General features: G+C 37.6%; 1 protein-coding gene across 1 annotated transcript in view; it reads right to left on the reverse strand.

Annotated features, from left to right (window-relative positions):
• Positions 1–12,269, reverse strand: part of gpat2 (glycerol-3-phosphate acyltransferase 2, mitochondrial) — a 68,265-nt gene extending 55,996 nt beyond the window's left edge. The window contains exons 1-2 of the mRNA XM_065247408.2: positions 12,145–12,269; positions 2,834–2,944 (exon numbers count right to left, since the gene is read on the reverse strand). Of these exons, the coding sequence (XP_065103480.1) occupies positions 2,834–2,944; positions 12,145–12,210 (177 nt within the window). The 5' untranslated portion in view covers positions 12,211–12,269. The remainder of the gene's footprint in view (positions 1–2,833; positions 2,945–12,144) is intronic.
• Between the last annotated feature and the right edge of the window lie 281 nt (positions 12,270–12,550).

Here is a 12,550-nt window from a genome sequence, read left to right on the forward strand (position 1 = left end):
AAGAAAAAATTTCTTGAATTAAGTGTTTATGAAAAAAGTAAACTTATTTCAAGAAAATGTGTCTTATTTCATTAGTAGATTTTTTGCTTGTTTTAATCACCAATTTACTTTTTATATTTTTTGTCTAAAAACTAGATTTATTTGTCATTTTGCTCATCAAGAAAATACATCTTAATTTAAGAATTTTTAGTTATGTTTACTGAGAACAAGACAAAAGTACTAATTAAGAAAGTCATTTTTTTTTTGCAGTCAGCCATTCAGAGGTGGACTTTCTGGTGTGTTTTGGATCGTTATCCTGCTGCAAAACCCAAGTTCGCTTCAGCTTGAGGTCACGAACAGATGGCCGGACATTGTCCTTTAGGATTTTTTGCTAGACAGCAGATTTCATGTTTCACAGCAAGTCTTCCAGGTCATGAAGCAGCAAAACAGCCCCAGACCATCACACTACCACCACCATATTTTACTGTTGGTATGATGTTCTTTTTCTGAAATGCGGTGTTAGTTTTACACCAGGCGTAATGTAACACATCTTCCAAAAAGTTAAACTTTTGTCTTGTCAGTCCACAGAGTATTTTCCTAGAAGTCTTGGGGATCATCAAAATGTTTTCTGGCAAAACTGAGACGAGCCTTTATGTTGTTTTTGCTCAGCAGCATTTTTCATCTTGGAACTCTGCCATGCAGGTCATTTTTGCCATTTGTGGATAATGGTTCTCACTGTGGTTCCCTGAAGTCCCAAAGCTTTAGAAATGGCTTTATACCTTTCCAGACTGATAGATCTCAATTACTTTCTTTCTCATTTGTTTCTCATCATCTCGGCATGATGGCTAGCTTTTGAGGATCTTTTGGTCTACTTTTACTGCTTCTCTTATTTAATGGCGGACTGCAAACGACGTTTAGGTGCGTGCCGCCACCTACTTTACTGGAGTGTGTATTATCATATCATTTAAATTCTGCTCCACAACCCTGAGTCTAAAAAAAGTAAATAGTGCATTCCTAGTAATTCTTCTTTCTTCTTTCTACTTTACTTTGTCAGGCAGGTCCTATTAAAGTAATTACTTGATTGTAAAGGTACGGCAGGCCTGGGTGTGGCTAAAGAAATTGAACTCAGGTGGGATAAACCACAGTTAAGTTATGTTTTAACAGGGGCAAACATTTTTTCACACAGGGCCATGCAGTTTTGGATTTTGTTTCATTTAAAAATTGCATGTTGTGTTCACTTGTGTTATCTCTGACTAATATTTAAATTAGTTTGATGCTCTGAAACATTAAAGAGTGACAAACATGCAATAACACAAAAAATCAGGAAGGGGGCCAAAACTTTTTCACACCACTGTATAAGCAGCCGGTTGTTATCACAGAAATAAGCTCAACAGTGTGATCAGGTATATCACTATTCACATTAACACCTGGTTGCCTGTACATTATCCTGCTTATTACACAGCTATTTACCTCATAAGTAAGGTAAGGAACATTACACTGCAAAAAATGATTTTCAAGAAGAAAAAAATTCTTAGTATTTTTGTCTTGTTTTCAGTAAAAATATCTAAAAATTCTTATATTAAGATGCTTTTTCTTGATGAGCAAAACAACCCCAGAAAACAAGCAAAAAAATCTGCCAATGGGGTAAGCACATTTTTCTTGAATTAAGTGTTTAAGAAAAATGCTCAAGATTTTTTGCTTACCCCATTGGCAGATTTTTTTGCTTGTTTTATGCACAAAATCACTTAAATTTGATATTTTTGGTCTAAAAACTAGACTTATTTTCTTGGGTCAATAAAAAGCATTGTTGTTTAAAAATGTTTAGATATTTTTACCGAAAACAAGACAAAAATACTAAGAATTATTTTCTTGAAAATAATTTTTTGCAGTGTAAATATTAATTTGAAATGTTTGATTTGCTCATTTTTAATGAATGCAGACCTTCCACAAGGAAAACCCATTTATTTTCGGTTCAGTTATGTTTAAATGTCACGAACACACTATATGGTTTAATGATTTGTAAATATAATGTCCTATATGTTATTAAAAGACATATTACATTTTTGTGTAGTAAACTGTAAAATTCAAAATATTTAGCAGTTTCCGGGTTACCGTGTGTTATTAGTTTTGAGCTGTTGTTATCTTGGAATAACAAACCTGCAAATGTTGCGACTGGCCAATCAGAATCAAGCATTCCAACGACTCAAGCAATAATATGCAATAAAGCATGATTCGTTGAAAAGTAATGATGGCCTCCCCAATACTAGATGAATAACAGTTTATTAGTTGCTATGCCCCAGGTTTAGTTAACAGCATGGATTTATTTGACACAGCTGTTGCAGTTCACCCCTGTGCTTGTGTTTTCAACTGACTTTTAATTGAAACGAAACCCCTGGATGCTTCAAATATGATTTATCTGGGTGGCTGCTCTGAGATGGTTGAGATTAATAGATTCATTCAGGAGGAGGTTCGATCCAATAACCCTCCGATTGCTGCTCCATTAGCCCGCATCCCAGCTCTCAACGCTATGTGCCCATTGGGACCAGTACTGCTGGAAACAAGCTTAGTCATCTGCAGTTTTCAGAAAAGCTCTTTATAGCACAGGGGGAAACTATGCTCTTGTGTGTTCATTATTTTTCCCTCCTAATCCCTTTCTCTTCCTGCTATCCCTACCATAAGTAGCGTGTTGGCTTGCGGTCTGAAATCTCTTTGATCGTCCCTCATGATATGGGTTTGTGAAAGCATCGTCTGGGGTTTTCAGGTAATCCTAAACCTGTGTACTTCTCCCTGTGGCTCTTACGGTTGGTCCTTTTATTATCTTTAAATAATCCTTTCATCCTCCCCGTTTTCTTACCAGACTGTCTGGAGTGCACTGGTGACAGCACTGTCCAACCAACGGCCTGAACCTGCCCAGGAAAGGTGCCACGCTTTTCAGCTTCCTCTTAATTTTCACACCCCACGACAGCTGGCGGAGAAAACAAACACACAGAGAAACAAATACAAAGGTTTGGACATGGAGAAAAAGGAAAATCGTTGAGTCTCAGCACATTCGATGCATTTTTTAAGCTGAAATAAAAAGTGATGTGCTGAGGCACTTGTTCTTGGTACATTTTCAATTTTATCTCTTCTATCATCCATCTATTTGATTCGTGTTTGATGACATCAAAGCGGGAGGGGGATCGGCGTTTGGATACAAACGCGTAGGGGAGGTTATGAAATCTATTCACGAGTGGATGCTATGACGGTACCGCAAATCACAAGCAATTTGGGCCTTTTGTGACAGAGTCAGAATCGCACTGAACAAAGCGTCCCGGATAGATTTTCACAGAAGATGGCATCAATTTGAATTGATAGCAATCATAACATTTCAGCACAGACAGATAAGAGACAAAGATGGAGACAGCGGGATTGATTTGATCATAATTTAAAGCCGTCTCTACAACGGACGCAATTACAAAGTCTCGAATCATCTGTGTGGGAAATATCACTTACAGTGATCAATTATTAAATAAGACTGGATAATGGAAAGGGCCCTGCACCCAGGTTAATTCTTTTAATCTTCTTTTTAAAGGAAAATAATTTCTTCTGGTAATGTTTCATTAGCTTGGGCTCACAGGCACCCCGTGCCTTTGGTCAAGTGTAATAAAAGCACGCGAGTCTAGTCTGACAAGCACAGGAATTACATTAGGCTGTAATGTTTTCATTTATATTCACTCCAGCAGTACAACAATTTCAGACCGGATGAGAATTGAAAGCTGTGTTTTAGGACTAAAGGAAAGAAATAATTCAAATGAACCCACACTAAAACTTTAAATGATTCAAAAACATCCTTTCCCTTGAGTTTTCTTTTTTCAATCTGTTTGAACCAAAAAATAAATCAAATACAGCACAGTTAACTAGCACCTCGTTCGCTCCCGGAAAGAGGACCTAGTAACATTCCGAAAACATTCCCAAAAAGACCTCTGTGTGAACAAGATGCAGTAACAATGCCGTAAGGGGCATGCCGTAGTGAGGGCGCACATGTCATCGCACCAATGAAGATATAGTTCAGCTCTTTAAAATTAGGGATTTACATGCAGATTAACATTCACAACGAGAAATGTCTGCAAACTGGAATGAAGCAGAGATCAGGGAGCTGTCAAATATCCACTCTGAAGCTGAAATCACACATGCTCCTTTATAGTCTTATCATAAACAAAAATTTGTGGTTTCTGGAAAGAGAAATAACAGATTTCAGACGCTGCAGAGAAAAAAAACTAGTGCAGTACATTAAACAAGTCATGCATCTTTCCAGGATCTTTATGGTATCTGTGTGAACACACACATAGATTACAGAAAATTATTGGCAGTGGGAATTAACAAAAAAAAAAAAAAATCAAACGATCCTGGACAAATCCCAGATGCATTCTCTGTGTATTTTCTGTATAAAAAGGATCGATATATCGGCCTATAATCGGTATGGGCAGATAAAGCAATTTTAGTTAAGGGGGTTGCATACTGGACGAGAAGTGCAGCGTGCTGTAGAAAACTTGCAGGTAGAGCACACAGTACATAGACTTTCAATAGCGCAAGCTTATGGGGCGTACACACCAAAAGTGAATTCAACGATTTGCACAAGTAGATTACATACAGTCAATGCAAAGACGTGAATAGAAGCGAATGCGATCAGGGCAATGTGAATCATGCGAATTGGGCAGTGTGATTGCCGCAAACACGTGCTAGTTGAAAAAATTCAAGCAAAAAAAAAATATGTTCAAGCTAAAGATTTCTAAAAGGAATGCGATGCCAATACATGTGAACACTCCATAAGTCAGACAGAGTTTACTTCCAGATGCAAAATATGCAGTAGCAGCCTATGTTAATCGTTAACGATTTTGGACAAATATGATGTTATTTAAAGCGTAACTAAACCCCTGGTCAGAGCCTGACTCCACCCACTGCAATATTTGAAAAATGCAAGAAAAGTGGGCAGATCCCAACGGAGATAGAGGGGACGAACTAAGCTCGTATCAAGTGTGTGGTGAGATCGTAACAAGGGCGTGGTGAGCTTGAACCTGCTTACGTCACGAGTCATTTCTTGGACCCAACATCCAATAGGAAAATTCAACTGCAGTAGCCACCGTTCAACCTCAAGAGGGCAGCAATCAGACGTTTTTACGCCATATATTGTAGTATTGAAACACTTTATATCCAAATGTCAAAAAACTTACTAAAATCAATGAACAGCACTAATAAAGCGTCATTCTTACAGATCATTAACTAAAAAAAGTTGGTTTGGGGTTTAGTTACTCTTTAAAGGTGCAGTGTGTTATTTTTTAGAAGGATCTCTTGACATAAATGCAAAATATTATACAAAACTATTTGATCAGGGGTGTATAAAGACCTTTCATAATGCACGGTTATGTTTTTATTACCTTAGAATGAGATGTTTATCTACATACACCGAGGGTCCCCTTACATGGAAGTCGCCATTTTGTGCTGCCATGTTTCTACAGAAGCCCTTAACGGACAAACTTTTTTTACTTAATTGTTTCTGACGATGACATGTTTGTCCAGTGGCGGCTGATGTAGCCTCTCTATGCATTTCAAAAGCGAGGGGTGAGCAGTGGACTGAGCCGTTGGTTGCAATGCGCAACCTCACCACTAGATGCTGCAAAAATGAACACACTGCACCTTTAATTTTAAACTATGTGAGTGGCGCGGCAGCGATTTGAGTGGTGTCCAGAGTCACAGCGGACAGCCACCATTAGGCGCCTCCAGTGTAAATTCATGGGAAATAATGTGTTCGGTTTTAACTAAGGGTGTCACTAGGGCTGGGCGATAATTCGATAACGATAATTTTACCGATATAAACTTTTTCGATAAAACGATAAGGACAGTTCGATAAGTGATCGATAATGTTTAAGCACTGTGCGTAATGTTGCGCGAGCACTTCCGGATGCGGCACGCGCTCTTGGTTTACAATCACAGTGACAGTCAGACTTGAAGGAGTGGAAGATGAGGCAAGTTATTTATTTATTAGTAGAGACCTATGATTTTCGCGATGCGGATAACGCGGACGGAATCACGGAATCCAAATGCGCGGAAACATTTTCTTGTGTGTAATGTTGGACGCGCAAACAGGGTTCGTCAAACACAGCAGACACAGGTGCGTGCAGTATACTTTACTTTCATTCAGCGTCCGCCTTGCGCACGCACACGTCCGCCCAGCTTTAAAAGTATATTTACAGGACATTCACAAATTCAGGAAACTGAGGAAAAGCAGCAGATCCACCACTGCAGTGAATATAGTGTTTGGGTATGTGCGCTCCCACAGCAAAGTGACACCCTTGACATCCATTTATCAGCGTGTATAGCTCGTATATGTATAACACACGCGTGATCACTGAACTAAGTTTTCTTTCTTGTTTAAGTGAACATAAACAGCTGTTACTCAGTATATTGAAACTTAAAGCAGTCTGTCTTGGGTCTTAAAGGGACAGTAGTCTGCTGCTTTTGTGTCAGAAATGTGTTGATTTCATAACAAATAGATTTACATTTAATACAGATGCATTAAAACAAGATTTTAGTTTTTGTATTTGTCATGTTCTGAATAAAAAGTAGTTTAAAACTATTATTAACTGTCTGGTTTTTACAATTTTCATTCAGGAGCAAAAATCTGCCTTTAAATTTGACAGGAGTAATGATTTGTTATTTATCATGATAATTATCGATATCGACTGATATGGAAAACATTTTCTCGATAATTTTTTGAGTCATATCGCCCAGCCCTAGGTGTCACAATTTCGATTTTAAATCGAAATCGATCGAATTTAAGTCGATGCTGCCACGCCCGGTCTGCTTGCCAAGCAGAAAAAAACACACGTGTTGAGTGCTGGGAGTCAACCTCCTCTAGCTTTGCTAGTTACAGCCAGTTAAAAGATAGCATGGCAGATGCAGAAGACACCACGCAAGCAGTTTTTTACCCTTTACATGGAAAACAAAAAACAGCACGCGCCTCCGCCTTGAGCTGAACTCAATCAGAGCATGCACGTGTGCACAGCAGAGCGGCGTCTGTGACAAGACCGGTCATTTCTCTGAACTGAGATCTGTTTAAGTTTCACAAAACTTATTTCAGTTTCTTAAGAGTTATGACAACAGCATTTAAACATGACTTATTAGGGTGTAGTTTCACAATCTTGTCTGATGGTAATAAAAGCGTGTTGTAAAGGTGCAAAGTACTGACTGGAATGTTCATCTGACAGGAAGTTTTGTTTTATCAGGTATGTGCCTGTACCGTATTTTTCCACTGGCAGCACGACTAACATGGCAGGGCATCTCCTGGTTCAAAGTCAGATATTATATTTCATAAAAGTCTAGTCTTAAAATGGCATAGCAGCCTGTTCTTTCAAAAAAAAGTAAAAACCGAGAATCGAAGCGTGACCTAAGAATCGAAAATGTAATCAAACCGTGGATTTGGAGAATCGTGACACCCCTAGTGCGACGTGACACGCTGTGCGACCACTTTTAATGCAAGTAATTGGAGATGGAAACACGTATGCTTAATAAATTCTGACATAGCGAACATTGAACCCACAAGACGAATCGGCTACATCAGCTGATGGATTTGAAAAAAAAACTGTAATGTTTTATGAAGCAAAACAATGGGTTTTAAACAATGGTTACATTGGCAATACCACTATTATCCGCTCTAAGAACTGGATGGAAAAGCACCTAATTCACATTAGTTTTCTTTTCTGTTTTGTAAACTTTTAAAAGATTTACATCGCTTCTGGATGGAAACCCAGCTAATGACAACAGAATTGCAGTTTCTACACTCTGCACTTTAAGGATTTCACAATGAATAATTCACGAAAAATTTCAAACAATGAATAAAAAGCAAAACTATCCTTATCTATCTGTATTGGTAGATGTCATTCTAAGTAATCGATTATTGTATCAGCACAAAAATGTAGTATCTGTGCATCTCTAAAGTTAACCATCCTCACTTGCAAAAAAAAGAGATTTTAATGGCACTATGCAGAAAATGTTCTACTCAACCTAATAACACATAAAGGAAAAAGGTGAAATTGCTTGTTGAACTCAAAAAAGTTCAAAAACTATGTGAGCTTTAGAGTAATTCAATATTTTGGTAGATTGGTAGAGTGTTTTAAACCTTACTCGTGACCAGGAGAGTGCATTTATGTCTTGCACCAATTACACAAAAAATATTTTCAGCTCATAATGGTTCGTTGTGATTGACCGTGCTGTATTTCGGCCGATACGAAGTCGTGTACGTGCATTCATTAAGTGAGGCACGAGTTGCCTTATGCCTACCTAGTGCTGTGCTTTGAATACGATTATGATAATCTTCATCATCGTAAACACTGATAAGATTTTTCCACCTGATAAGGAGAAGCAAATGAACTAATCAAAAATGGATTACATTTAAGGTAATTTTCATCAACGTTTGAGATGCTGGCATCTGTGGGAATTTGATCAAAGAGCTGTACAAATGTGCAAACACAGCTAAAGTCTTTTTTCTACATAAAACCACCTATACAGGTAGATAATGTTAAGAACCTTGATATCTTCAATATTAACTGAGTAATGTCATATCAAATATTGAAATTAAAGTGATATCAATGAGTGCAATCAAACTTTGATGCTCCAAATCTCGTAATTTGATTATCTTTAGCTTGTTTTTCACAGGCAGGTTCACAAATATGCAGAGTCAGATCCTGTTATAAGTATGCTGGTTGCCTTTGCAACGACAATGTAAAATGAAAGCACAATGCCAAGAAATAAATTTAATTTCCAAATCAGATTTTAATGTGAACTGGTTTTGTCTTCTGCACTGCTCTTTTCATCAAATTCTCATGTCACATTCTTTCGATTCTTTTAAAAAGTGTTCCTTTTTCTGTAATGAAACCAATCTGCCTAAAAAAATAGGTGATAAGAGATCCAATCATGAACCACCAAATGGACAGAGCTGAGATAATCTGCATATGAATATACTTTAGGTCAACATTTCAGCAGCAGCACTAAGGGAATAAACCAACCTTGCCAACAACAGCTGCGAGAAGATGGGATGACGTTTAGACTAATAGTTTGCAGCTGGTCTGAGTTATGAATTCAATTATGTTCTACAAAGTAAGTGAAGGTGAAGAGAGATGGAATCAGTGAAGATATGACATGGGGATAAAACTTCTTAGGTCTTCTACAAATGCAATTAGGGGTGGGCGGTATGACCAAAAATCCATTTCCTGGAATGAGTCATTTTATTTCACGGTAACGGTATATTTCAAGATTTATATGTTTTTAGTTTATAGGAATATAAAAATGCAGACGTGGGAGTAAGTCACAAGTAAGTCTCAAGTCTCAACCTTCATGTCTCAAGCAACTCCGAGTCTTTTGTGATACTGTTTATGATTTTTACAAAAGTTTAATGCCTTCCTATTGTTCTTTAAATAGATGTTAACATAAAACATTTTAAATGAAAAACACGGGTAGGTTTCTTCAGAAATCCCTCATTTTGAACAAAAAGCTGAGATTATTGCACTTTTGTCAAGGGCTTTTGTTAGAGATCAGATTCAGAACGATGATCAAAACATTCACAGAGTTTTTACTGCTTTTGGATCCGTATAGTGTTTTATAAGGAGGGTATGAGCGCCACCTACTGCATAATAGCGGAAATATGGATTGACGTAAAAACATGTCTTTGGCAGATAACTGGTTAATTAAATGGTTTCTTGTTTCATACGGCATCCTCAGAAATTGTCATGACACACTCATCATAACAAACATATGAGTAGTTACAGTATATCGCTAATATTACTTTTAGCATTAAAGTCAGTGTATTATTTGAAATGTCTCTCCCTTGATTGTCCTGTACAGCGTGACTAGGTCCTAGAGTGATTTATGATTTCACTCCGCTGCCATGTTGAAAGGGAGGCAGAGGTTGGAAGAAAAACGTCGGTGTAAATCAGTCTATATAGCTTTTGTCAGGGTGTGTGATCGACCAGGTCAAGCTTTACATGACAAGCACGAAAAGAAAAGTTTAATAGTACAAAGAGAATGTAGGTGTGCAGTACTTGTGTCACCTGTTTTTAAAATATTAAAGCCATGATGAAATAAAGTATTTTATTTCAATAATATTCAAGTGCCTTGAAGACATTAACTTTAGACATTAACTTTAGCTAACTTTGACATTCACATCTTGCATACTGCTGTTCTTCTCTTTTTAGCATCTTACAAAATCCTGGTATGCGAATTTCAAATTCGGTCACAACTTAAAGCACCCAACAATAGTCCCCTTGGTAACTTTCAATACCAGGGGACTATTTTCAGGCATTGTAATTTCATTGCGCCTCCTGCAGCCATGTTACAGCAGCAAAGTCCTTGATTATTGTGCCGGAATGAGAGTATAGTTCCCGGTCGTATCTGCCTAGACAATGTCAACTTTTAATTTTATGTCGGTCTCAGTACACGATGTAACTACAGAAGAGTCAAGTTTTAAATAGGAAAAATATTGAAACTCTTTGGTTATTTTTTTTAGCGTGATGCTAATGGTTTAATCAGATTCAATGACCTGGAGATCGGCTGAATTGATTCTAAAATCAAACATTTAACTCTAGCTGGAAAATGAGCATATTTTCACAAAAGTGGAGTGTCCCTTTAAGGTTTATTTAGTTAATGCATGCCCTGCCTCTGCTTGCCTGCTGCGTCAAGTGGTTAGGTTGCGCCCGTGTGGTGCGTTCAAAAACAGATATTTATTAAACAAAAAACTAATTATTTCGAGTCATTTAACTCAAGTCATGAATGTCAAGTCAAAGTGAAGTCGAGTCTTTTTTAAATATTTGTCAAGCAAGTATCAAGTCTCATATGACTTAAGACCCCATCTCTGTAAAAGTGTGTAGAAATTTGACACTCACTATAGCTTTTAACTAAATGCTTACCACAGTTTTAAATATGGGCAAGGGTGAAAATGCCCAGAAGATTAAGGGCCCTATCATACACCCGGCGCAATGTGCGAAACAAGTGTGTTTTGCAAGTTTCAACTCGGCGCAATTATCATTTTCACATTTAGCGCCACATTGTTTAAATAGAAAATGCTTTTGAGCCCATGGGCATTCTGATCTAAAACCGAGGTGTGTTCAGGCGCATTGTTGGCGCGTTTGCTATTTTGAGGCAACCAAAATAGACTATGCCTTAGACCAACTAAAACCTGGTCTTAAGTCTAAAGGCATTGGCGCAATCCTGTTTTTATTATTTAATGAGCGCAATATCCGCCTACAAACGGGACGAAAACGTGCGTTTGCTTATCACAAACATGGATGCGCTGCTGCACACAACTGTTTTTCAATATAAAAAATTAAAGGATTAAAATGTAAAAGATTATTATACCCCACATATTTATTGTATATGATGACTTTGTACCTGTAGTTATGCTGAAATAAAAACCTTTATGCTTTTCAAAACCCTCATGGCGCCGTCAGTGCGGCTACACCATACCTACACACAACTACAATGAGCCCTTAACATTCGGGAGTGCCGAGTTAGCCACCCCCACTTATTTACATTCCATGGAATGCACGAAATAGAAAAATCGGATATTTTATTTCATGGTAACATAATAAACCGTTATGAACTGTATTGTTTTTATCACCTTACATTGAGCCGTTTTTACCTAAAAACGCTGCGGGTCTCCTTACTGCACATGGAAGTCACTGGCATGTTTCTACAGTAGCCCTTAACAGACAGACTGTTCTAGAGAGCGCGTTTTGTCCCACTGTCTCAGACATGACGACATGTTTGTCCTGTGGCGGCTACCGTAGCTTCTCTATGCGTTTCAAATTGAGGGGTGAGCTGTGGACTGAGCTGTTGATTGCAATTCGCAATCTCACCGCTAAATGCCACTAAACCTTTACATAAACCTTGAACATTAAAGGGATAGTTCACCCAAAAACGAAAATTCTATCATCATTTATTGAATAGGTCAACATGTTGAACAGAATTTTAATTAGGTTCCATCTTTAGGATGTAGATATTGGTTTAAACTAGTCTGAACTCCTCTGACTTTTTTGTTTTATTATACAAGTTAATAAACACATGAATAACAATAACATCATACAGGCTTTCTAATCTATGATACCATGATGCTTTATGTGAAATGAAAGTTGTTACCGCAGGGCGTTTTGGCTGCAACATAAGGGTACTTTCACCAGAATCATCTCCTCCGGCCATGTCCATGTTTCTTAGAACCAATTACTCCCACCATCAGAAGAAATACTGAAGAGGAAACAAGTCCTAGATGACAAACAACCAAAGGTATAAAAGGTCAATGTCTATTAATGTATAATGACATAATGAGTTTAAAATAAGTTAAATGGTGTGTTTTGTGTTTGAAAGGCTTGGTCAATAAAAATGTCTTTCTTTGAAACATTTCTTATTTTGTATTCCATGCATGAAAACAAAGCAATAGCACACAGTACAAATTAAGGACAGTGAACAAATAATGTCAAGTCGCCATTTGCAGAACTATTCCTTTAAAGGAAAACACCAACATTTTCGCCTGTGTGTGTACACAATC

The sequence above is a fragment of the Paramisgurnus dabryanus genome, chromosome 11, assembly GCF_030506205.2.
Source record: "Paramisgurnus dabryanus chromosome 11, PD_genome_1.1, whole genome shotgun sequence".
Lineage (NCBI taxonomy): Eukaryota > Metazoa > Chordata > Actinopteri > Cypriniformes > Cobitidae > Paramisgurnus > Paramisgurnus dabryanus.